The 27,609-nt window shown below is 39.6% G+C and overlaps 1 protein-coding gene across 1 annotated transcript; it reads right to left on the bottom strand.

Annotated features, from left to right (window-relative positions):
- Window positions 1-217: 217 nt before the first annotated feature.
- On the bottom strand, window positions 218-27,609 carry stag2a (STAG2 cohesin complex component a). The gene is made up of 34 exons (XM_085469904.1): window positions 27,361-27,609; window positions 23,865-23,977; window positions 23,615-23,693; window positions 22,288-22,446; window positions 20,619-20,715; window positions 20,458-20,534; window positions 20,126-20,330; window positions 19,867-20,018; window positions 18,556-18,629; window positions 18,134-18,257; window positions 16,623-16,721; window positions 16,397-16,476; window positions 16,008-16,115; window positions 15,407-15,515; window positions 15,032-15,149; window positions 14,756-14,859; window positions 14,564-14,656; window positions 14,384-14,473; window positions 14,090-14,293; window positions 13,916-13,986; window positions 13,672-13,759; window positions 12,135-12,215; window positions 11,699-11,791; window positions 11,399-11,570; window positions 11,170-11,309; window positions 10,984-11,085; window positions 10,441-10,589; window positions 10,230-10,358; window positions 9,929-10,137; window positions 6,823-7,063; window positions 6,590-6,700; window positions 6,359-6,485; window positions 5,933-6,010; window positions 218-2,559 (listed from the first exon to the last, which is right to left on the bottom strand). The coding sequence occupies exons 2-34, from the start codon at window positions 23,906-23,908 to the stop codon at window positions 2,536-2,538; spliced, it is 3,831 nt and encodes a 1,276-aa protein (XP_085326030.1). The 5' UTR covers window positions 23,909-23,977; window positions 27,361-27,609; the 3' UTR covers window positions 218-2,535.

Raw genomic sequence — 27,609 nt, 5'->3', positions numbered from 1 at the left:
TAGTTAAATAAAATCCCGTGACACTTGAACAACCCAATTTAAATCTACCAGTAACATTTTCTCTAAGAACTACCTAAACAACAAATTGCAGGACAGCTGCGATTTCCATAATCCTCCGGTGCACTCATGTTTCATCAGTAAAAGCCAGTTATAGTTACAGTACAGGTGTTCTAATACCATATCAAATCATATTTATTGCTGTGTTATTAAGTCGTCACACAGTTGTAGAGGGTTTATTCTGTTCATGTTACATCTCCATACATAAATACAAACCGTAAAGGATGCAATGGGCACTTTGTAAATAGAATATAAACACAAATTTAATATACGCAAATATTTAAATATGTATAAACGTACAGATGTTTGCACATTTTCAGCAGTTTGATGCAAAACAGAAAAGCTCCAAAATGACATGAGTCATGTAAATTTACAGACAAGTCTAAGATGTGTTTTTCTCATTTGCCTAACATGAAAAGTTATTATGTATGTGGTAATGTTTAACCCTCTTGTTATGTTGGTTTCCAGGAACACCAATTATGTTCCTGGGTCAATTTGACCCAGGGCATGTGTACTCATCCAAAAAGTGTCAGAAACACTGGCATTGATTATTTTACAATTTTCTTGTATAATTTTGATTTTCTGGTTTTCTGTAGTGATGCAGATGACATCTCTTCTGTTCTGGGTCAACATAACAGGAGGGTTAAGACCTGATGATTTGATTCTCCAGATTATAGTGACACTGAGGAAATAAGGTTCATTTTCAGCTACAATATGATTACACCTTCTTTCATAAAGTCTGATTCTGCCAGCCAGGCCAATACACAGAAGAAATACCGGAACAATCCACGGTAAAACAAAGAAAAAAAAAAACAATGCACTGTGTGTGCACTTACAAATTAGTAGATTAATGTCAAAGACTTACATTCTTTTCCTTTGACAATTCCCCAAAATTTCACACAAAAAGAAACAGTAAATATAAAATGAGCACCGATTCACAATATATTACACATTTGTAACTGTATAATATACAATTCTGATACTATGATTGTTGGCTAAAGAATTTAGAAGCTTTGTAATTTAGAATATTTCTATAACTCTTATACACGCAGCAGTCGCAAACCAACCAAACTGGCAGTTTGAAAAACTATTTCTGAACACCTGCAAATACAAAAAACAAAACAAAACCAAACAAACACACATCGTTCTCAACCATTTTAAAAATCCTTTCTTTTAAAGATTGCAATCATGGCATGTCTCTAATATTAGATATTACTAGATACTATACAGTGGAAAAAAATAGTTAATATATAGGAGAGATTACATATTTGAGGTTGAGTCAAAGTTTTACAACATTGTGATTTCTTCCAACATTAAAAAATAATTTTAGATGCAGCCTCAATTTGTCAAATTACTACATCTGAGCAATGAGGTACGTTTGTACCCGTTCGCTACAGAGAGACGAAAAGAAAATACAGCTGGCCACATCTATAGTAACATAATCATTTCCTTTAAAAAGGATCATTTCAATCTCTATGTGAAATAACATGATTAATAGAAACCATTAATTTACATTTGATTGTCATTACAAAATATCTATAAATCAAAGTTATCTAGAAGGTATAAAAGCAGAACACATGTCTCTAAAAAATACCATCACAAAGAAATCTGAGAATGCTGTATATATATAACTTGTGGCAAGGCCTTTAAACAGTATGACACGCCAGTTCACATTATACTTACTGTGTACATGTTTTGATATATGGCTACATGCCATGCCAGAATCTACAGTTTAAAAGTTCAGAAGGTGAACAACAATACCACTGACACCCTTCCAATATAACGCAGTAGCCATTTAATAACTGCTGCCATTATGAAACATTATATGTTCAGCGTATGTCCGGATTGCATCAGAGAGGGGGTTCGTTTAAACCTAAGATAGTTTCTCGATGTAAAGCTTAAAAATGACCATCCAGCACAATTACCACCTCTGTGACCAAGTGCAGGGTTATTATAGTGTTCAACAATAACTGAACACTACAAGCATCAAAACAGTAGTGTTATTCTGCAAGCCTATTATATTTTCTGGTGTTCATGAAATTGTGTTCACCCTCCCTGTATATTGGCCGCTATGTATTTACAGACATTTTTCGTCTACTTAAAGAGTTTAAAGGTATACATCATTCACTTGAATTTTGACCTGTTATCGTCCCATCACCATGCAAACTGCTACACAATATCCGTACCTGTACCGCTTCACACATTATAACAAGTGTAGCCAAGTGATAGCTGGCATCAAGTTTTTTTAGGGCGACTGAACAAAAACCGAAACATCTCTGTCGCAGTGTGACCAAAATCCGGTGTGTGAAAATAGCAGAATAAAATTCAAATCCAAGCTCAAGCACTCCTTCTAAGTTTTAACAAAGTGTTAAAGAGGCAAACATTGGTGTCTCACAAGCCTACTAGTCCAGTCCACTCTCATTTATAAAGAGTCATTTCACCGTCCCAGGAGTTCGATGACATGCTGTCCTTTTCATATTAAAACATTGAAACATTGAGAACCTAAAGGCGAAAGAAAAAAAGCAGTGTTAGAAATTCAAAACCAAATAAAAACAAACAGATATCGAGTGTACAGTATGAACAGATGAGAAATATGTGGTTGTTTTTACACCTAAAGTTGTTCCTCCTTTGGGGTTCTTTAATCAAACTGTCATAAATAACAAGAAAATGGACTTCTACCAAATAAGGCTAGGCATGCGTGAACTGTACGTTGATCTATCATGCTTACTTGGCCATTCACTCAAACAGGGGTTTTTTTGGGTTTTTTTGCTCTCTTGCTCTTGACGAAGGCGGTCGCACTTTTCTCCTCTCCTCCTCCTCCCCCTTAGCTTCCCTGCTTAGCCTCTTGTGTCCTTGTCTAGTCTCGTGTTTTTTGTATTACTTTTCCCTGGAACACTCTCTCACAGTCTGTTCTCTAAAACCTAAAAGAGGAATTATGGATTTGATTTGATCAACTGGTCCCTGAATACAATTGACACCCTTTTTCTCAACGAGAAGTCTGGGCTCGGGTGAGCCTGAGTGCTGAAGATATCTACCTATTCGGAACCGTGATAACAGGTTTCTTGCTGATCGGAGCTGGCTTGGCCCTGGCTTATCGAAGAATTAACAAAGTGGAACTGGCTGTTCAAACCCCCACAAGGCTGCCCGCTGGGATTGAAACGATGGGACGAGGCGTGAGTTTCTCAAAATGGGCTCATTGAGTGCAGCACGGATAAGATCTTGGAGAGGCTTACGGCTGCCGTGAATACTCAGAATAAGACTGGATTACATCTTGGAGGGGCTCGCTCGGAACAACACCTCTGAGCGCAAATTGGATCACATCTTGGAGAAGCGCACTGCGTTCATGAGTTCTCAGAATCGGCTCTTTGAGCACAAGAATGACAACATCACGGAGCGCAAGTTTGATAACATCATGGAGAAGCTCACGACTCTCCAACGGGAGATTGAGAAACCAGTGTCGGACTGTTAGAACAGCTTTGAAATTCATGAGTTGTTCGCACTAAAGTAAAAACCACCATCACTTCATGCAGAGGTGGGACCAAGTCATTGTTTTGCAAGTCTCAAGTCAAGTCTCAAGTAATGTCAGGCAAGTCAGAGTTGAGTCTCAAGTCACTGGTGTAAAAGTCAGAGTCAAGTCACAAGTCTGAAACTTTGAATTTCAAGTCCTTTCGAGTCTTTAAAAAAAACAACGAAAAAATAATGTTGCAGTTATATGCTAAATGTAAATATTAGACCATGTAATTTTAAAATCTGTGTTTTTCTCAACACATGACAAAATAGTGAACTTAGAAAATATACATAAATTGTGAAATTGCACCTCTTTAAAATGCAGCTCAATTAAACCTAGCTCCAAGAATAATTTTCACCGACGGTTCTGAGATAAGCTGCATGTTATTCTTGGATGCGGTTGTAGGACCAGCTTTAAAATCGCATGACAAAAATATCATACACATTAAAAAAAACTGTATCACCAACGTAGCCTGGACAACATTTGCTAGTTAGATGAAGTCAGCTATCTCATTGTAGCATATTTATATGCATATTTATAAGCATACGGTTCTTGGAGTGAGTTCATACACTCATGAAGTTTAGTAACTTCAGGTCACTGCAACAAGCCCAGGTACAGTTTACCGACGGATGGGTACAGGACCTTGAAATGCACCGTGTAGAACAAAAGACCATCGTACGTATCATAAGTTTACCAGTCTCACAAATTGTCGTCATAAATACACATTCCTTAACCGTTTATTAATAGGACCTTTGAGCTCAACGGTAATTAATTAGTAGTGGAAATAATTTCTGGTAGCATCACAGAAATGTAGCAGTGACAATAACACTGTATGCTGTAATCATACTGGGCAATTAGTGATACAAAAAACCTGTTTTATCCTGTGAATAAAAGTATATGTTTTTGTCAATGTACCATAATAACAGAAGCGAAACGCAATATTGTGTCAGGACAATTCACTATTTATGCACAATAAACAAAGGAGCATAGCGCGACAATTTCTGTTCAGCGCCAGACTTGCTTGTAACCTATATCACCAATTATGTTATGAAAATGACGTATTAACTACTAAAAAACACTGACCTTCGTGTAAATGCTTGGAGCAGACTAACCTGTGAGCTGGAGTGTTCTGGGACGTTATATTTGATCTTTGAATGGCTGCAATCCAGGCCATCCGTCGCCTCTTTGTTACTTCGGAAACATGGCTCGAACAATTTCTCTTCAACGACGTAATCCGATAACAACCGATCTCTTTACCCGTCGGCTTCCCGTGGCTGTCATGCGACCGGCTATTGCAGTTAATAATACAACGGCTTCTTGACATTTTTGTGTTTCTTTTTATCGCTGTATAACTGATTTTAATTGAAAGCCTGCGTGCGCTAGTACCGCTTGCCATGAGTTCCCAGAATCCTTTGCGGTTCTACCCGTGAATGACGTCACATTTTCAATCTCTATATAATATGCATGTTAAATTTTATATTTGGGGTAAAATATCAAGTCTTTTCAAGTAAACCGGTTCAAGTCCAATTCAAGTCCCAAGTCATTGGTGTAAAAGTCCAAGTCAAGTCACAAGTCTTAGAACATTTTTTCAAGTCAAGTCTAAAGTCATAAAATTAATGACTCGAGTCTGACTCGAGTCCAAGTCATGTGACTCGAGTCCACACCTCTGACTTCATGCGGATACCCCTTCGGCGCCAGCTGCGGTCTCAAGGCTGGAGCTGAACAACAACACCCTGATACGGACTGTGTTTAGACTGTTCTTCCCATTCTATGCAAGGCCACCTGGGTTGGCTGGAAGACTGTTTACTTAGCCTGGCAGGGCGAAGGACACTGTCTCAGCTGAACTCTGGACACATACACACACATGCACACAGACATATATACACAGGCAGATGTACACTCATCCCCACTCCCCCTCCAAACGTCTTCTACGCTTATTCCCCTCCGATGCTGACGGTGGATCAAGGAGACCAGCGCTTATGCTGCTGGCCCGGATGCACTGTCTACACTGGCTGTCTCTCACCTTTTACCCATCCCTGTTGCTTGTCATGTGTTTCTTTGGTGTATTAAGAGTTTTTTCATGTGCTATGTGCAGAGGTGTTTTTTTTTCTGTTCTCAAACTGATCTCCCTGTTGGAGCTCAGTCTGGGGGGAGTTATTTTTTTCTCCTCATCTTTCCTCATGTTGTACTTTTTCCATGTTATACCTCTCTGACCCGTCTTCCCCATGTGATGTTTGTGTAATGTACGTATGGTCGGAAGGGTAAGACGGCGCTGGCACGGCTGGCAGCCTTAACCCATTTCCCTCGGGATGAATAAAGTATGATCAATCAATCAATCAGTTATTATAAGAAGTGGAATACTCCTACCGAATCATCCATGATGGAAGATGGATCAAAGTAATCTGGCTTCAGTTCGGTTCTTTCTCTGCGATTCTTTGATGCCGGCTGAAAGATAACAACTCAGTTAGAAGAATACTCCACAAGATGAAAAAAATATATACAGTCAAAAAAATTATTAATTTTAACATCAACATTTGCTTTTATTATTTATTTATTGGAAGGACTGGCATGACCAGCTTACTCTGCTAGAAATGCAGGATTCAGATTATCTCTAATTTGGTTCAGTTCATCTGGATGCTACATTTTCAGTGGGAGAAACGTTTCATTTCTCATCTCCCGCTGAAAATGCCACGTCCAAATCAGCAGAATCAACTTCCTAGGATTTCCTTACTGGAATTATTAAACATGCATCTAGACAAATGTAGACTATTGTTTGTTAGTTTTTTTAATTACCAAATCGATGTCCATTGTGTCAAAATCCATGCCCTCATTGATATCTTCCAAGCGGTCTTCAGATGACATCATCACATCCTCCACTATTGGCTCCTCATCATCCTCCATGAGCCCAGAGCCTCGACGACTGTGACGCATAACAAAAAAATAACACGTCAGAAAAATGCTTTTTGTCAGACTCTTTATTGGCTCAAAGTTCGGCCAAAAACAGTTAAGTGCTGAACTTCTTACATTGCTTGCTGCATGTGGTTCCTCATCTTGGCGTAGTGCATGCTAACCCGCTCTTGCTGCTGACGGGCTTCAGCTTGTTGCCTTTGTGTCAGCATCCAAGTAACCTGGGTACTGTGGAACAGGGTTCATTACTTCATAATTCCCACAGTTTTAAAAAAGTGGCTTTACATACTGTACTGCAACTAAGACCTCTGCAGACATGTATGCAATAATGTAATACACATATTTTTTACTTGTAATCAATGGTAGTCTGGTGTTGAGGGTGTGGCTGCTGCTGCTGAGGAGGCACAGGTTGATGGGGATGCTGCTCTGCTGGCATGGTGAACGTGGCTGTGAAGCTGTCCTCTGGCCTCATTTTCTTTGGATCCCTCAGTACAGTGGAAGTTAGATGGGGTGAATGCATCATCACTGGCGTTTGCACATTCTGCTCACGGTTCATCCAAACCGCATCGCTGCTGCTACTGCTGTTCTCTTCTGCCAGAGAAAATCATTTGTTACACTCCTTGAATTTTACTGAACACACGCAGTGACCATAACAATGAGTGAGCTGTTTGATTTATTATTAAAGTGGCAGGCTGTGATGAGAATTAACATGAAACATTTTGCAAGAGGATCCTAGGAGAAATACATGTGCCTAAGAGAGAGATGCATTTTTATGTTTATGTGTGACGTTTGAAGGTGAATACTGCACCGTATTCAAATTCATGACGGCGTATTCGCTCACAGAAAGACCTTATTTCAATCTCAGGCAGACTTTAAGAAATACAGCAAACAAACTGCTGTGACAGTCATGGAATACAAAGAAAATGTTGTCACCTTAAATACAACTCTACTAACCAGCAGCTGTTTTGATGTAGATCAGGGGTCGGCAATCCTGGGCACGCGTGCCAGGGTAAACTGATGGCACAACCATAGCTGGACTGGCCATTGGGCATACCGGGCATTTGTCCAGTGGGCCCATGGTGATTTCTGGTTTTTATGGGCCGATGATTTTATTTATTTTTTTGTAACAGTATAAACAATGAAAGGTGGTGAATTGGCCAGATGCTGGCCGATGTGTAAAAATAACTCAGTTGTTTGGTGGTGGCTATGGCGGAGCTTCCACAGAGGCCAGCAGGTGGATGAGGGAAAGGGGAGGCAGGAGGAGGAGAGACCCAAGGCGGCCGCCGGTCCGAGTGTCAGGTGAACTGAACTTCAGGTAAGAAGTCATGACCTGCAGTCTATCTGGGTCAGATATAAACCAAGTTTAGGTGGAGTTTATTTTCGTTGTGCTGACTTTTTACAGTCAGTTACAATAACTCGTACTGCGTTCTAGCTAGCATGACGGAGTTTCTATACAGCTGGGTGGGTGCTTTGATGGTACTAATAGTGAACTTTATTTTATTCATAAGGTTAGTAACCTCATTATTCTGTGTTTGCGCTGCACAGCTGCCTCTTCTTCTCATCCTCTCCCCCTCCCTCTCCTGTTGCTACTTCAATCATGAAACTGATCAATGATCAGCTGATCGGCTTTTCTCTCTTGTTTGTTTATCGCCCACTTTGCGCCAGAAACAGGAAACCAGTGGATGTTGCGCCAAACAACAGCAGCAGGTTTAAGCTTGATCAGCTGTTGTTAGATTTTATTTATTATTAATTTCTAGTATCAGCTGATGTTTGCTGGAGCCACAGCTGTAAACCTGCTGGTCAGGATGTCGGTTTGGATATGTGGTGAGAGGGAAACATGAAGATGAAACCAGGAGATGTCCTTACTGAATCATCAGAGCTGAACAGGTGATGGAGAAACAGGTTTACCTTTTACGTGACATGAATGAGTTGAAGGGAAGTTATGAACTGTTTCTGAGAGACAAATAACACCAGGATCCTTTTTTTTTTTTTTTTTTACATAGCTGACAGCTGGTAACTGTGCAGGGGCGGGTCTAGCAAAGTTTTGCCAGGGGGGCCAGGCAGGGCATTAACAGGGAAAGGGGGGCACAAAGAAATACTTTTCTTTCTTATTCTCATTTAAAATGTCTAGCTTTTAATAAATAATTATCTGAATCCTACAATCAAAGTTTTTATCTGATGTAAAATGTATAGAAATCATACATATACCAATAAGACTGTACATCACTGTCACAACAGCGTCTGTTTTCATTCAAAGTTTTTATGGCTTTTCCTATAATACCTGGTGGGCCGGTCTCTACTCAAAATGCCTGGGCCAATTTTTTTGTCCCAGTCCAGCCCTGGGCACGACATGCAGTGAATTAATTTGAGAAGGTTGTGCAACGTTAGTTGTGCCGCTTCTTAATGACAGTATCTTAGCTAACAACCCCAAGTACCAGATTCAACTTGTAATTGGCTAAAAATTACTTAGCCTACTGGTGAGAGGGACGTTGCTAGCTGGCAGTTTTGTCAAGCGATGTTGAAATTTTCACATTCCAACACTTCAAATACCTCAGGAGCTCTCCGCTCAGCGCAGCATCAGCACCACGGAAATGCTTGTATACATCCGAAGACTGAGACAGAATTCACAATGTATTTTCGGGACTTTCAGGTGTATGGACCAATGTTTTCTTTTCTGATCAAACCAGAAAGCTTTAATGAGCAGCTGGATTTGTCTCAGATTAACTGGCTGAGTTAATGCCAGTTAATGCAACATCGAAATGCAGCTGATTGAACTGAAAACCTCGAGACTGTGGGGTCAAAGTTTGCAGAACTACGAACGCAGCTGGTATCCATAGCTGTGCGCGTTAATGGAGTTTGCATTTTCACCTGCTGGACATCACTACCTGACAAGTTTAACTGTCTTCAGAACATTGCAGAGGCCTTACTGACAGTATTTGGTTGTACAAATAGCAGATTTTCTCTCACATGAAGAGTGTCCTCAGGTAGCCGTCTGAATGCTGGACACTCGGAGACCTGTGTCTCTGAGTGGGAGACCAGAGATCAGATTAACATGTGTATCTCTGTATTAACAAACATACCATACTGACCCAGTTTATTTTTCTTATCATTGTTGTGAGGAAACCATAAATAGCATTTGCACTTTCTGTTGTGCACTTCATTTGCTGTTATGGATAAAGAGTGTCTTTTTTGTTTCAAAATAGCTGATGACTATTCGCTGATAGCTGCCAACATCTGCGAACAAATATAATTCTATAAAGTGGTTCTATATAGTGTGTAACTGTTACTATAGAGCATTATTAAATTTATTGCTAATGCAGTCATATGGCACATTGACTTCTGAGGAAATTTTAGATGGCACTCATAATCAGAAAGGTTGCCGACCCCTGATGCTGCAGATCGGTTGCTGTGGTAGATAAAATAAATGGTCCACCAAAGTACACCAGCAATGCTCACCTTCAGGCAATTTTCTTTTGCTGGCAGTGGCTGGCTTGGATTTCTTACTCCTGACAGTGGAGCCTCGACTGCTGATCCCACTAATTACAGACATAGTGTCGTCATCTGCTCCAGCCTGCAGAGAATTTCTGTATGAGATGAGAGGCAGCCAGCAGTCTTCTCTCTGCAGGGCCATCTGAAATGTCATGAATCGCTCCAAGTACATGTGACTGCAAAAAGCGAAATGACAGTAAACATTAGAGTCTTTTTAGAGGTTCTCATCATTTTCATGCTCACATTACTCATCGTGCCGCAAACTTACACTGTCCTCTTGTCCTGTCGAATTAGTTTGCTAGAGAACTCACTCAGGATATCCAAAAATGCTAAATTAAGCGGTGGACTTCCTTCTCCTTGGGGACTTGGCTCTTTAAAGGCAAACTCAATCCCGTCTCTAAAATAAACAAACAAGACATGACATATGAAAGTTCCTGTTCATTAGAGCAAATGATGTTTGGGTTAGGGAAATGACTTACTTATGTAACATGGCAATAGCCTCTCTGGTCTTCAGCTGATCCAAACCAAACGTCAATGAGAAGCGTCGGGCGAGCTCTTTTATGCCGCAGAAGGCTGATGATGAGCGGTCGAAATTGAAGCCGAGTTCAGACAACATGTCATTGAACAACTGCAAAAGAGGTTTCAAATACTGTTTGTCTGATTTTAGTAATTAAAAGCCTCTGAAGACCCTGAGAAGATTTTTTCCAGACTAAAATGCAAATAAAGGATTTTGGGACTGACTCTTTTATCTCTTCTATTTGGTGAGGTATCGCTATTTGAGGAGGCCCGAAAAGACTTTATCGGGCTTCCAGCAGTATGATGATCTAAGTGATGATGATGCTGGATCTCAAGGACAGCCTGGCTGCTTACTGACAGTACAGAGACAAAAGGCGCTTCCTTATCTATGTGTTAAGACAATTCATCTGTGTCTCCTGAACAGCGGCAAACCTGGTCTCATCATAATATCAGCAACAAGTATGTTTTACACATTAGTGACCATCCATCTGTTTCACATGTCATACCTTTTGCAGGCTCAATATGAGCGTCTTTGCACACTGGATTTTGTCGATTTGTCTCGTCTTACTCATTGTTTCCTTGATAATATCTCCATAATCGTTGTAATACTGAGGAGAAACAGGAGAAATACTGTTAACTAAAACAACAGGGCTGGATGATTTCGTTATGATCTCTACAGGATTTAGACCTACCCTCATGTACTGTTTAAATATATCTGCTCCGGTGTTTATTTCCACAACATTGTAAATGATTAATTTGCAATAGGCAGCAAGAAGGTTTCTCCTCTTATGTAGAGCTTCAATTTTACTGGCTTCATCATCTTGTTGTCCATCTAAAAAAATGAAAAATTTATAAAAAGTCATGTTCCTTCTTTAAACAGAGTGTGGTAGGTTCATATAAAACAGGGTAGTGTTTTCTGACCTGTGCTGTTGTCATCATCCTGATCAATGAAAACATGATCCAGGATGAAGTTGAGCAGCTCTGCCTGCAAAGAAGAGTCTGGCGAATAGACCAGAGACTCCAACTGTTCCCGGCCTGAAGACATAATTTGGTGACTGAAGATCAGTAGCAGATCACACAGTATAGTGAAGGCCTGGAATAAACACAACACTTGAGCATATATGGAAATGCTGACCACAGAAATTTTCAGTTGCGCTGAAAAAACGAAAAAGGAAATAAAAATAAATAAATAAAAATTATCTGACTCATCAAAATCCTCACCTGCTCTTTGACTGCGTTGTTGATGGTGTTTATGTAGCGCTGACACATTAAACAGAAAGCTCGCATTTGCTTTCTCAAGGTCACCATGTCACCCTGAGAGGAGTAAAGGTTCAGTTAGTAAAACCCTTTCAAAGTAACATTGTACCTGTATTACCCAGGCATTAAGAAATGTATAACTCTATTTATAAAGCTTGACAGAAAACTGCAATCAGACTGGGAAGTGTTGTAAGCAAAACAAAGTAAAAACATGTAACTCCTACTTTAGATCTGCATATACATGGTGTCCAAATGTAACTACAGAGAGAATTTACTGTGACACAGGCGGAAGGATACTTTCAAACTGTGATACACTGCCAATCATATTTATTTGGGAAATGTAGGCACAGAAATGTTATTACATGTATTTTGCCAAATATCCCCAAAATGTGAACAGTACCTTTACTGAAGTGCCATCTGAAACCTTCGCTAGATGCCACAGGATGATGTAATGTGTGCACTGCATTGCGTGAACCACAATCTGAGAGGAACAAAAATCAAGCAGAATAGATAAACTGCACATTCAGTATTTTAACATGAACTTAACAGGTCACTCAGAGGGTAATTCTAGTTTACTTGAACTGTACTAACTTGGTTAATCGTAACTTTATTTTGAAAGCTTGACTCTAAATTTTAAAAGAGTTCGATGTTCAGTAATTATTAAGACATGTCAAGGTTCATTTGTGCTTGCTATTTCTTTTTAAATACACAAAAGAATTATTCATATAATCATCTATTTTTTCTGTTTTTATTTTCTGTCACGCATTCACCACTTTGTTAGGTACACTTGTTCGACTGCTCCTTAATACAAATATCTAATCAGCCAGTCACATAGCATCAACTCGTTATATTTTGGCATGTAGACATGGTCATGACAACCAGGTGAAGTTCAAAAGGAGCATAAGAATGAGGAACAGAGGCAATTTAAGTGACTTTGAATGTGGCACGGTCATTAGTGCTAGACTCAGACTCTGGGTTTATAGAAAATTGTTTGAAAGAGAGAGTAAATGTCCACTGAACAGCAGTTCTCTGGGCAACAAAATGCTTTGTTGATGCCAGGTCAGGATGGCCAGAGTGTTTGGAGCCGAAAGAAGAAAGCAACAGTAACTCAACCACATATCGAGCCTTGAAGTAGATGGACTACAGCAAGCAGAAGACCACAACACCCCTTTAAGTTGCAAGCAGGAAATTGGGGCTACGGTTCACAGAGGCTGACCAAGACTAGACAATAGAAGAGTGGAAAAATGCTGGCTGTCCGATTCTGCTACATCACTGGGAAGGTAGGGTCAGAATTTGATGTCAACAACATGCAATCATGGATCCATTCTGCCTTGTATCAACTGTTCATAATGGTGGCAGTGATATAAAAGTGTGGGGGACACTTTCTGGGCACAGTTTGGGACCCTTATTATTAACTGAGCATAATTTAAACACTAAAGCCTGCATGAGCATTGTTGCACCCTATGTCCATCCCTTGATGACCACAGTGTACAATCTTCTGATGACATGTTGAAGCACCACATCACAAATCTCAAACCACCTCAAACTGGGTTCTTGAACATGACAATGAGTTCACTGTACTCAAATGACCTCCAGTCACCATATCTGAAACCAACAGAGCAACTTTGGAATGTGGTAGGAGGGGAGAGCCACATCATAGATGTGCAGCATCTCTGTGATGCTATCATGGCAATATTGACCAAAATCTCCGAGGTATGCTTAAAGCACCTTGTTCAATCTATGACACAAATTGAAAGCACAAAAGGGGTCCAACTGGGTACTAGCAAGATATATTTAACAAAGTGGCTGGTGAGTATATATGATCAATGATTCTTTCCAAATTATCCCTCACATCACCTGTAACTCAAGTAACATATGGGAATGTAAACACCCTGATTAACTCCATTTGTAGGATTTTGGGGATGACACTGTAATACCTGTTCAGGCATATCGCCATTCTGTAGACCTGTGTTGAGTAGCCTGTAGTTGCTGGTGAAGAGATCCCACTTAGTGAGGTCGTGTGCACTGAAAGCAGAAATGTACATTAAATCTATAACATTTAATATGCATGCATGCTGTCACTGACATCTTAACCCAATATGAGAAAACAGAAACGTAAGATTTTTAACAAGTAATGTGTTCAAATCAAAAACTGAAACAGTTTCCATGAACTGCTTTTACTTGTGGAAAGTGGTGATCTTCTTAAGTGTGGATAGAACCTGGTAAGCATCATCCTCATCAGGTTCTTCACCCTGACAAACAAGAGATCATATGCTGAAATCTCAGATATTTGCCTCTACTCCTGCGAGCATCCTTTAAAATAATCCACACAGATAAACGCCTTACAGCACCTACCTCTTGCAGGAAGTCCTCCAGGAGTCTATTAAACTTGTCTACAAGCTCGTCAAGAAGCTGGGAGCGGGCGATGTCCACACGGTTGAAGATGGTGAACTCCTCGTTGCAGAGATAGTGGTAGGTGGTAGAGCAGGCCTCCAGGACCTCAGTGTCTGTGTGCTTATCCACAACTTCCCAGATTTGTCGCAACAGTGCGTCTAAATGCTAATTGAAAGAACATAACATTGTTTCACCAGCAGCACATACAATGCACTTCAGCTGTAAAACAAGCTTTAAAACAAACAACTCGCAAACCTTTTCTAACCGCCCAGTTGTGTAGATGTCAAGATCAAAGAACTTTGGTATCTGTAGCAAATTGGTCACCTTATCAATATCAACGCAGTACTACAAAAACAAAAGGGAACGCAGTCAGGCTTATTTCATGAATATTGAACCTGATGAAATAATGAACTCTGAGAACTCTGAATCACTCACCTTTGCCAATAACAGAGGCAAAGCAACTGCAAACATCTCTGTGACTCGTGTCCGATCATCCAGCTGTGTTTTCTTTTCTTTTGCAGTCAGGACCTTTTCCATGCACAAAACCCCGACAGCACAGTCAACACGAAATCATTCAAGGAGCTAAGTTAATCCTTTCTATCTCAAGCATGACGGCTTGACACTCACCCTCTTCCCCGTGCCTCTGCCTACAGGAGGATGACATTCGCAAGCCTGCCGAATGGCACAGAGCATGATTTCAACCAGGGCTGTCTCCTGACGATCGTTTAGAGCTAAAAAAAAAAAAAAAAAAACCCATAAAGAATGTTACCAAGTATCTAATGAAAAGACTTGCCTTCTAAGAGAAGCACAAATTAGAGTAAAAGTACAACAAATAAGTAATAGAGTGGCAAAAAGATTCATTTTCCTCACTAAAAACCTCGTTCTGAGACAGCGCTTCCTTACCTTCCTCTCCTGGCATTGGCTCATCCAGCAACAAGCTGATCATAGTCTCCCAGTCCTTTAGCAGCTCTGACGCACACTCCCACAGGCTATCCACTAAGTAGGCCCCATGTTCATGGAGCTGTAAAAAATGGAATGTGAATTGTAATGAAATGAAATAATCTATTTAAACACAGATAATACATTTCTGTTATTTTTTTATTCTCTTTGAGCCAAAAAACAGAAATCTCCAGTGCCTTGCAATAGATGTATGCACAGTTCTGATTCGTATTTAATTATTTAATCCAATCTTAAGAATAATTAATGATTGACACGTTTCAGTTGAAACTGCCATTTCTGCAAAGCAGGGGCACAGGGCTGACATAAAAGCCTGGTCACCTCACTCTCCAAGAAGAAGAACACAGTAGTCTTGATCAGGCTGCCGTTGAGGCTCTGCCTGCCCCTCCTGGGTAATCCCTCCTCCTCAGGACCTCGATGGCTAAACAACCTTCAATCAACCAAAGAAAAAGCAGTTTAATACACGTATGAAAAACAGGCTAAATGAACGTTTTCAGCCTCTTTAGGAAAGGAGGTGGGACAAATATCTCATGCATATTTCCTGTGTCTCCTTTATGGAATCTAATTGAGTTTACACTTAAGCTGGCCTTCACGCAAGCATTATTTTGCTTTTGTAATAACAAGGAGCCAGCAAAGAAAAATTCAGAGCCACCTTCCGAGCCGAGAGCAGGGTGGAATATTCCTTTAAGCCCTTCCTCCTCTCCCTCCTTTCTTGGAGCTTAGTGTGCTTCCCATGAATGTTGCTCGCTATGCAGTGCCAACCAGACTCAGGCTGAATCAAAGAGCCTGTTTACACAATAAGCCAATCCCTGGAATGTTTCTGTCAGTTTTATTACTGGCACTAAAATATTTTGAATAGATAACATTCATTCAAGCTGGTGATTCAATTACATCTCTTTCAAATCTGCAGAAAAACACATACTTTTTGAACAGGAACTCCCCCGCTGCGATGGCGATGGGTCGATGTGCCGAGTAAACCAGATGATAAACACTCTCACAGTCCTCTGCTGTCAGAACCTCATCACTACTCCTGTTACATGAAAAGCAAAAATAACTCTTTGTGATTATTGGATTTTTGATTAAGAAAAACAAACACTGAGAATTATCATTGTTATTTACATGATTTGTAAAAATTTTAATCACAATAGCTTTCAGAATTAGGAAGAAAACATAAATGCACACTAAGAAAAATAACACACTTGTCTGAAGAAAATGTTGACATCTGCTGTCGTGTTGAATTAAAACATGTCCTAATAATCACATGCTGTGGCACAAAATTAAATGGAAATTTGAGGAGGCGAGATTACTCACTGTAGGACAAGTGTCAGAAGTTTAATAGCTTGCACTGCAACATCATACTCCTTATCCAGAGTCATAGAAACAATGCGATCCTGTCAGTGAGAGAAAATGTCAGATCTCCATAATATTAGTTGCGGGTATGATGATGGCCAAATGGTACTATTTTATCTTTATCAAACATTTACATCTATGCAATGATATCCAAGAGGCATCTACATTTCTAGTAATGCTTACTTACCTTGAAGCGGCTTGTGAAGAGTTCCAGCCGAGTGCTGAGTTCTCTGTTGTAGAACAGGCCTTGCAGGGCAGTCAGGCACTTCAGACGCACTTCACCTTGCTGCAGTCGTAGCAGAAATGCATTAAATACTCGTGAAATCTGAATGCCTGTGTTACTCTGCCACTATTCCAGTTAAAATTGCTTATAATGCACCCCTAGAGGCAAGTTAAGTGAAGTTATAAGCAGGTTTTAGATTGATTTCTCTTAGACAGCTGTTTGCAATCCAAACATTTTGAAATGCAGTTACATGAAAAGTCTATGTAGAGGTAATAAAAATGCGTGAGGACCAGCAATAATAAAACAAACATGGGACATAGCAGCAAGACATGAGGGTGTCTTTCAGCATCAAATAGGATTCTCACAGGCAGACGATTTCCACCAAACAGGAAGTCTGTACCAGGCATCTTTCTCACCCAGCACAAGTGGCTGAACAAGAAAAGCAAGTACACCTCATAAAATATCCACCTGCTTTCAATGTGAGCCAAGTGAAGGCATAAGCTCAAGACTGGAGCACCCATCTAAACTCTGGATAAGTCTAGTGATTGGAGGTGTTTGGAATAAAAGCCCTCTAGCTGAAAGAAAATGGTAGCAGGAGCTCTGGACTTCAAATTTTAACTACCGTAGTTTTCGGATCATAAGCCGCATCTTTTTCCCCACACTGTGAACACTGCGGCTTATACTGACATGCGGCTAATGCATATTTTTTTTCATGCGGCCAAAAACATTTTGCCTGGTAACAGCAGACCAATAAAACTGATAAGTAGTATATATACGGTATATATTTTTACCAATTGTTAAGAGACGTTGTAATGTTGTTTGTTTATGTTACCTTACGGATTAAATTAAACGTTAAAAATCGTCACGTGTAATATTTCTGTGTAAATATCTCATATTACAAGTAAAACGCATACGGCTTAAAATCCGGTGCAGCCTGTACAAGCACATAATTGATTTTCTTTCTAAAATTAGAGCATGCGGCTTTTAATCAGGTGTGCTCTGTAGTCCGGGAATTACGGTAATAGGCTTTAACAAATGGGAGATTTTCTGGATAGAGGGTGCTACAAACTGAACGTGTTGTGTACAAACATGACAGGTAACCTATGTACAGAACGAATGCGTTGCGTTTTTTCAGAAAAGTGGTCCTCAAAAAACTGACTGTTGACATGAAGTGACGATAAGCTGGTACTAATATTCCTAAACTAGAAAAAGAAGATTCTGAGTTCATCAAATTCTCATGAGAAGGAGCAGGGAGAATAATATGGTTTGAAGCCAGTTTCATACATAGGCTGGGATAACCTACTTGCCGAGTACATTTTTTTAAAAGTTGTTATTAATTATATTGATGCTTATCTCAATTATACTGACTGTGTCACCTCTGGTACTACTACATACGCTGACTCTCAGAAATCTAAGATTTAAGATGTGGGCTTTAATATCTTCTTCCATAACACAAGTTTTTTCCATAAACTCACCTTGTCATGCATTGTCCAGCCAACATACTTTAGGTAGCTGTCATTAAGGAAGGCGTCACTGTACAGCTTCATCCACACTCCTATTTCCTCAATACAAATGGCTCTGATTTCAGCAATGGCATCGCTGGCAAAAACAAAGAGAATTCACTAAATTTAGTAAACGGGCCTTTAACAGACCTGGCAGCTGTAAACAGCACTGAAGAAGGTTCATTGTGAATAATGAACTCATGCTTGTATTAACATTGATTTTGCACTAGAGGGTGCCAAAACACTCTAAATGAACTCTGTTCTGTCTGCTTCTTGTTGTACAAACTCAAAAGTGATAAGAAGCCCGTGATGAAATCTTACATTCAGCACACAGTCTGGTTGCCATTTACCATAATAATCTGGGGGAATTCCTTATCGCTTAAGGATTTACTTACCGATATCTGTGAACAAACACTCCCTTGAAGATTGCATTCATCATGTTTTCAATTTCATCTTGATTTTCTTGAAGCTAAAAGATAAACAGAAGGTTTTTGAAATTAATTGAACAAAAACTCCCTGAAAGTCCAAGATCACGGTTGGTATTGTTCTATGCTTGGATTTTTTACAGATTTCATCCACTATTTGTTACCATTGTTAAAGGTAAACCAGAAATACTGGATTTATATGCATTTTGTGAACTAGAAAGGACAGTTTATGTAGAATGAACTCAAAATAAAAAGAACCAGTCCTGTTCAATGTGCTTATTGTCTTATCATCTGAAATGATACAGTCTTATCATTTCAGATTTGGATCAGTGGCCTTATGCAGTAATAGTTCAGTTTTACACTAAATCTTTCATACCGCTTCTGTGAGACATTCACAAGATCTCAAAGTGAGATTCAACAGTCTTTTGTAACTAATCATAAAATGTGTAATGGTAAAAATCACTCATTTTAAACGATTCACCAGGAGACGTGTCGTCAGATTCATATAACGTCATAACTGACACTTTGTAAGTTGCCATTAAGCGCAGCCACCCTCCTCTGAATTTAATAACAGCCCATGCAATCACAAGTCTAAAAAGCCCCCAACTTTTTCTAACTGTAGAATTTCCAGATGTCATCTGAACTGATGCGGAGAGGCAACGAAAAGTGTTGGTGAAAAAACACACTGTTTTAATCCAGTGGCCAATGACGTGTCATTACAGCACTGACAAACTGTGAGAGAAAAGGAAACCGTGATTGAACATGATGTCTTTCTAAATTAACCATGACTAATACGACATGCATTGAAGGGAAAGCGGCAGTCACAGGGATTCGGCCTTCAAGAGGCGATGTTAGGCTGCCTGCATTAAGACCCTGAAGCAGCTGTTGGAAAGAGAGAAGTATGTTTCTGTGGCTGCGCTAAAAATATCAATAAAATAATGAGCTAAAATAAACAGAGTGAATTACAAGGCCACGGAATGGTAAACAAAGTCATAATTTTAGGTTATAGCTGGTTAGGGATGGGGCTTTAAATAAATCAGTAGTGACTGAGTCTATTCTCCAGAGACACAAAGGCAGAAAAGGCTACACCTGTATGGCATATCTGCACATGAAGGGGCAAATACAATCAGCAGCATGCCCCCCCCCCCCAGTCAATTTATATATAGAGTGAAAAATTTAAATGACAGAGTTAAACAACGCTCACACCCACTGACGTGTTGCTGTATTACACTCCAACATCAACGCTGGGTTGAATGCTTGACAACTTATCTTTCTTCTTACCTCTTTGCGCTTCTGTAACAGTAGCTCCAACCTATCATTGGCCCTCTTAGCAATGACCTTGTTCCTTTCTGCCTCATACTGTCTCTGTGTGTTGTCCATATTGATGCTTAGGTTCAGAGCCACGTTCACCAAGGCTGTCATCAACTTCATGGCTGGCAGAGACAACAATGTTTAAAACACATACGTGTAGGAACAACTGCTGTCAGATAACAGCAGCATGGGCGTGCAGGATGGAGACAAAATCCACAATAAAACTGACCTGCTAGTGTGCTTGTGTGTCTAAAGGCCCTGACCTGTGAGTCAGACAGGCCGGTGAGTAGCGAGATGATTGTGTCCATCATATACTCGTCATAAATGATGCTGTACTGACACTGTCGCACCAGAACCGCAATGAAGTCGCAGAAGTTTATCCTGAATTTCTTCCACTGTGGTCCTGAGAGGGTTAATGGATAGTCGCCGCTGTCCTGTACAGCACAGAGATAATCAGATTGGGGTCCCAAGTATTACATTTGTTTCAGGCCAGATTAAAAACATCTCCCATGCTGGTGTGGTTCTTTAAAATACGTTGTATTGAAACACAGCCTACATCACCTCATCAAACTCCTCTGTCATTTTCCGGATGATTTCCGAGTTCTGCATATGTCTGAACATCTCTCCACTCACAGCACCTAATACAGCAAAATTGAGCGTGTGAATGGGCTTTCAGGCACCCAACATGCTGCACATTTAGACAATACAAGTAGGAAAACTACCTTTACAGCCAGAGCACTGAATGAAGAAGTTGATTAAGTCCAAAAGAGTGGTGTCCCTGTCATGTTTGTATGCCTCAATCCAGTCATCAACCACAGACTGGAAAGGGAAGCACACTCACAAAATTATCACATAATTATTTACACTTCTAACTAAAATATAACTTTGAAAACATTCCTTAGAGAGCATGCTTTGTTGACTCCTCTTAATCCATTAAGCTTGATTTATAGTTGTGCTGAATCCCCGCAATTCAATTCAGTTTTATTTATATAATGTCAAATCACCACAAGCACGTCAAGGCGGTTTATATTGTAAAGTAAAACAACAACAACATGCTAATACAGAGAAAACCCCAACAATCAAAAGACCCCATATGAGCAAACATGTGGTGACAGTGGGAAGGAAAAACTCCCTATTAACAGAAAGAAACCTCAAGTGGAAGGTCGGGGGTGAGGGGACAGGACAAAGACACACTGTTGAACATGGCCAAAGATGAATAACTAATGGTTAAGGGGGGAGGGTGGGTATATAACCACACAGGAAGTGTGAAAAAAAAAAAGGGGAGGGGGAGTAAAGAAGAAACACTTAGTACTGCATCATGGGAAGCCCCTAGCAGCTTAGACGCAAAGTAACTAAGGGAGAATTCAGGGTCACCTGATCCAGCCATAACTAAGAGGAGCTTATGCCATGGTGGCTGTCATTGCCGTTTGCACTTGTACGCTGAGGAGCCTGCATCGGTCTGACTTTACGAGTGAAACTGAGCTGATCATGTTTGACTTGGGCCTATTACATTTTGAACAACTGTTACGTTTAGTAAAACGCAGAGCAGAGCAGAGTCCTGAAATGACTGAGCCATATTTTATTTTATTTTATTTATTTATTTTATTTTTTATTTTTCATTTTTTTATTGTTTTTTAACTTTATTGCTATGTCTGCTTTTATTACTATGTGCATATTAGTATTGTACAGCACTTTGGTCTACCAGGTGTGTTTTTAAAGTGCTATATAAATAAATAAATGATGATGATGATAAAACAGATTATCAGAGCTACGCTAATGTCTATGTTGAAAGAATACTAGCTATTGCATTAACATCAAGCTACAGTCTATTACATTTTGTTTAATGGTATTATCTTTGTGCTAATCAATATGCTGCCTTTCGGTGAATTGAGTTGCTGCCATGTGTAGTTAATGTATCGATGCACAACAGGCGTGGGTAATATTTTTGACTATTCGAGTAGTCATTAGGTTATCTTTTAATTAAAAAAAAAACAAAAAAAAAACCTGTTTGTCCAGTATTACCACCAGGAGGCAGCAGTAATACACCTAGTTTTTTTAGCAGCCACTACTGAACAAAAACAGAAACAGAACCTGCTTCTAACCGCAATGCATAAGGTTCAAGGAAATCAGGTCAGATGTAAAGAAAAAGAAAAGCTGTCAATAAGTCTTGTGTGGCACTCCTTTAAAAAATAAACAGAAATGAAGTTCACTGCATAGAGTGTGTTGTAAGCTTGAAATGCCCACCCTCAGAAATACAGCAGCTATAGCAAAGGTTTAATACAGTAATATAAAATCAAGCTTTATGGATTAAGTATTCAAAAAATGAGAACCACAGACACTAAACCAGGCTACATATTGTTACTGATTGAAAATTAGAATCCGTGCACCCACCTGTGTGGCGCTCTTCCCCATTTTAACCACCTCAAACAAGGTCATGTTCTCCATTCCATTCTCCTGATGGTGGCCATTCACCCAGCCGGGACCAGTGACCCTCCCAGCTCCACCACCTTTGGCCTTGTCTCCAAGCGCCTTCTTCCCTTTCTTGGCTGCCTAATGAGGAGAAAGATGTTCTTCTGTTATCATACACTGCATCAGTGTGCCTCTATACTCAATAGCTTATCTGGTTACTGTGCATTAGAAAAACGGAACTAAATCACATTACAGACATTTGATGCAGAGATGAAACAGACTTATTTTCTTATCAAACGTAGCTGCTGCATGATATAAACTTTTTTGACTATGTATTAGCATTGTGATAGCGGGAAACCAGTGAGGATGTTTTACTGATTTCTACTCAGTGTATGCTGGACATACTGCAAGCCTGCGTGTGACCATGACTGCACATAAACCGAGGCCTGTACTACAAGGCAGGATTTGGGCTTTTCCAGGTTTCACTCTGGCTTTTAAGAAGGTGGTTCACTTCCTACTGGAGTACATAGTAACTAATGGTGTTTGAAATGAGAAATCAACAGGTACAAAATCACAATCCAATAACCAATCAATTATCTGAAAAAACCCCCCCAAAAAAAACCCTTATAACTTAATTAGATAGTTTATTTATTACTAATTACAATTAGTAGTTAATATTATACAATAAAATTACAATTATAATATAATTGTTATGTAATTGCAAAAATAAACTACAAATTTAATCAAATTAAATAAAAATTTATTATTTGCATTATCATTATCAAAACATTAATAATAATAACAACAATGGCTATAATCTGTCTGACTAACTGTTTACTTACACAGTCTGCATTTTTGCCAATTTTCCCTTTCTTGCTTCAAATTGGCTAAACTTTATTTATACTGTAGGTATTTTCCAGCCTTACAGCACTTTTCCTCTCACATGCACTCACACAACACGTTTCTGCGCAATAACTGTGTTACTTTAAGTCTGTATTAGGTGTGTAACCACTTAACAGTTTCCTGTTATTATAGTTTTATTTTCCTTTCTAACAGCAGCCGCTCTGTTGTCAGCAGACTTCTCAATATCTGTGATCGTTCATGCGCTACAGTCATCCCATTCATGTGGAGGTGCTCTTAGATAGACTGATTATAACCCTGGGTTGACTAACACTTTTAAATTTCTAACCACTTTCACGTGACTGCTTTGCCTGATCGCTGATGTCGGAGTAAGTGAAGCCAGATAACAGACAATGTTAAAAGTGCTTCTCAGCACAGTGCCCAAGATAAGAAAGTCAGGAAAACATACCACGCCCTTTCCTGTCTTCGCATTTTTGCCATCGGGATCCTCAAGGTCAGTATCTGAAGACAACTGAGATTCTGCCTCTCTGTGCATAACACATGGATTTATTAGTAATTATTATTAGTATTTAATACAACTGCAAAAAGTAACACAAGCATAGCAAAAACGATCTCAAATATCATCAGTGCATACATACAAAATAAACATTGAAGGACATAAAAACCTTACAGTAACACTTCCATGTTGTTCTACTTACTGAGGAAACTGAAACTCAGTGTGCAAGTCCTGCGCTGCTATCATTTCTTTAACATTTTCTGGATCTGCTGGAGTAGGTGCTCTTACTGCTCTGGGTGCTGAGCAAGGATATACCTTTATAATAGCACATGAAAAAGAAAAAGAACATAATTATTAAAAAATGAAATGAATGAAGCAAAAAAAAAAAAAACCCCGGACAGTCAAAATAATCTTATGTAAACCCCTGCTGTTTCAAGAAAATGTTAATAAATCCTTTGAAAAGGCCGGGATTTCCTTCTGCATAGATTACTTATAAATGTTTTTTCTAAGTTACAGTTGGACTTTACATGTTGTTATTTAACTCTGTATAGCCATTCACAAAACAAGCACTGATTTGAGTGACCTGTAGAACTGCCTTTATCAGCTATAAACTCCATCAGATGTTTCTGGTTTAGAGACTTCAGCAATGTTTCAGAGATACTTTACAGCAGCGGTCCCCGACCTTTTTTGCGCCACGGACTGCTTTATGCCCGACAATATTTTCACGGACCGGCCTTTAAGGTGTCCTGGATAAATACAACAAAATAAAACCAGTACCCAAAAAAAATAATTTTCACACAAATTTTCAACTCTCGAGGCCCGGTACCAAACACGGGGGTTGGGGACTGCTGCTTTACAGGACCGGGACCTTTTTCACTCATGCATCATCTTAACTGGGTAAGGGTAAGACTTTGGCCAAGACAAAAAATGTATAACCATTTTTATAATGATTTAAGGTCGTGAACAACTTGCCAAGCATTCAAGAGAAGTTCTTGATTCGATTTCATTATCACTGGTCTAAAGTAGAAAACCAGCCACAAACCATGATGTTCCCTCCTCTGTGTTTTGAGGTTTTACTGTTACTGTGCAGTTCCGTCAAGGATTCACCAAAATATGTGACTTTTCAACTTACATCCTATCAACAAATAAGACAACATTCACATATCCCTGTGGCCAATATTTATCTGTTAGAAAATTATTATGAAGAATTCAACATTATTCTAACCTTTATTGTAATTGGTAAACTTAATAAACAAAAGCAAAAAAAAATAGTTGTTATTTTAAACCCTCAAAATTTTATCCTTACAAATGTTGTTTGATAAATACACCTTGATTGGACTTAATGAACTCCATTTACATTGCTCATATATGGGTCATACTAATAGTCTTCTTAACCATTTCATGTGAGCCCAAAGTCAAAGAAGTCTTCAACACACAATTCCTTCTAGCCTACAGTTATTTTTTAACGTGCTCATGAAAAGTACATTTTGTTTGCTATTAGTTTAGTCATACTGCACATAGTTGTGGCTGAGATGAAACTCTTCCCACATTTCGTGGTAAGATTAATCATTGTAATCATAGTAGTACCAACTGATTCACACTTTTTGTCGAAACTAATATTGAAGGGCATGACGAGAGCGTGGTTGTGTCACTGTCAGGGCACACAAAGCTTTAATAACCTATTTAAATCTGATTATCTGTATCCAGATAACTTATCTGCATAAATGCGTGTTAATGCATGGTATGCAGGTTGTAAACGCAAACACAAGATATCGGCAATGGAACGCGGCTACAGTATGTTAAAATGTGAGCCAAACCTGCTGACAGACATAGTAATAATGTTAGCTATGCAATGGGGAAAGCAGAGAGCGTGTAACAGAGCCACTTATCTCAACCTGGGATGCACCATGTTCGTTCGCGAGTCAGCTAGATCTATCTAGCTAATTAGTCCATTGACATTTAGACAACAATAATATGTTTTGATGCCAGTTGTAAGACCAATTAATGTGATTTATCCAGCTGAAGCAGCAAGATAAAAATTACACATTGACATCAAAATAAGAAATCCACCCATCCAGGCTCCACATAAGCACATCAGCAATACCAAACCTCTGCACTTGCCATGTTTATTACCACTATCAAGGGCTGTTAGGCTTAGCAAAAAAAGTCTATTTGTTGTGGATCACTTGACAGTACTACAGCAAACTATTAAGTAATACATGAAATTGCAGATTAATCTTTTTGACAACTAGGGGCTGGATTCTGGTTGCTGCATGGTAGCTGCTAAGAAAATATTTCAGATGACTGAGACCCCAGTAGTGCGCACACTGACTGTGTCGCACTGTTGCAGTTTACTGGGACACATGGAACTATTTTTAATGACATCTGTGTTTTTAAGTGTTCTACAACAGGCTTATAGACTGAGAAATGCAAGAGGAAATGCTTGTTTGACTGCACTACTGGTTCAAAATGCTCCAAATTTGCTGGGTCCAGATTCTAAGATGTCATGACTTGTGACCTCTCCTTGGATAATTGAGGGGGGGGGGGGGGGGGGGGGGGGGGGCATAAAAACATGTATATCACATTAATTAATTTACTGAAGATAATACACTGGCAAAGTTAAGTAATACATCTTGTTAGTGGCCATTCTCAGAAAAAAGCTTTCCAAGCTTAAGGGGTGTGTTTTCCCCAGACTCACTTTCACTCTCCACTTTACAACTTGCAAACTACACTTGTATCTCCAACACAGCTGTTATTCGGAGCTGAAAATAAGTGATTTTGTCTCCCAGCTCTAACACTTTAAAACAGATACTTAGGAATGTGTTACTTAATGAACGTTTTTTTAGGAAAAAAGAAAAAATGCATGTGATCGCGACTGTTTCACAACTTTCTGCGTAACTTTACGTTTACAGCAGATACTTTCAGAGAAAAGGGGAAACTGCGGACCGCTCTTATACAATAGAACATACTGTAAGTGGAAATCCCAGTAAACATGACACGGCTTTTCCTGAGCAGACTAGGGGCTTGTCCCTAGGCTCTGAACGCCATAAATGGATATGCATACTGTACGGATTTCAGTGTCTCAATAAAACGTTAGCTACTGATGAGCACAATTGTCTTTCGCTTGTATTACTGTCCACCGTGTCGGTAAACTGCATCGTTACTCGTAATTTGAAACAATTTAATCATACCGCAGTTGTGACACGCGCAGTTGTATACTTCCGAAATACAAACAACCACAGATGTTTGGGAGGCTGAGTCTGCTATCGGCTCTCATCTCCTCCTGACGTGCCGTCGTTTTTACGACGGCCAAGCAGTTCTCAGGCTAATGTGAGCTAAATCTATTGATAATGTGATCTTGGCCACAGACATCAACGCTCTAATTAATTAATACCGGCTCCCACAACTGCGATTACACTTCGCGCCAGTGTTTTGATACACCATAAGAAACTAGCTTAGCTAGTATTACCGTTAGCTGTAGCTGGCTAACTGGACCACTAGCACATATAACACAAACTGGAAACACACAGAGGCTGCAGTTGGTAACTATCTTGACTATAGCACATTCTGATGAACTAGTATTTCTATAGGTATGACTATTGGTGACACTAACAAGTGTCTTGACAGCTAACCCAGAAAAGCGGCTTCAATGGCAAACTCCCTTGATGTTAACGTTAGCTATCCGCCATTTTACTTACCTCGTTTTAATTCAAAGACGGACTGAAATCAAATAATCCACGCGGTACGGACTGTTCATAGAGAATGCTTTCGTCAGTTCCCTGCACTGGCTGTCATTTTCCAAATTTTAACAATTGTAGTTTTATTTGTTGGCTAACGTTAAGAAGCTTCTTGGTGGCTAATATAGCAAGGTACAGTGTGTATTGTCGTTGTTATGCATGCAGCACACACACCACCTGTCGGCGACACTGTGTACTGCCGCTACGAGG

The sequence above is a fragment of the Copadichromis virginalis genome, linkage group LG10 (assembly GCF_057382275.1).
Source record: "Copadichromis virginalis isolate Kocher_CV1m ecotype Utaka linkage group LG10, C_Virginalis_male_GT1.1, whole genome shotgun sequence".
Lineage (NCBI taxonomy): Eukaryota > Metazoa > Chordata > Actinopteri > Cichliformes > Cichlidae > Copadichromis > Copadichromis virginalis.
This window is presented reverse-complemented; position numbering and strand designations above follow the sequence as displayed.

Excerpts from the sequence above, each read along its gene's own strand:
- stag2a (XM_085469904.1), bottom strand. The coding sequence starts at position 23,908 with ATGATAGCAGCGCAGGACTTGCACACTGAGTTTCAGTTTCCTCA. Across the intron at positions 16,722-18,133 it reads GCTGGACAATGCATGACAAG|CAAGGTGAAGTGCGTCTGAA; the intron begins GTGAGTTTATGG and ends CTACGACTGCAG. Across the intron at positions 11,086-11,169 it reads TATTTAAACAGTACATGAGG|TATTACAACGATTATGGAGA; the intron begins GTAGGTCTAAAT and ends GTTTCTCCTCAG.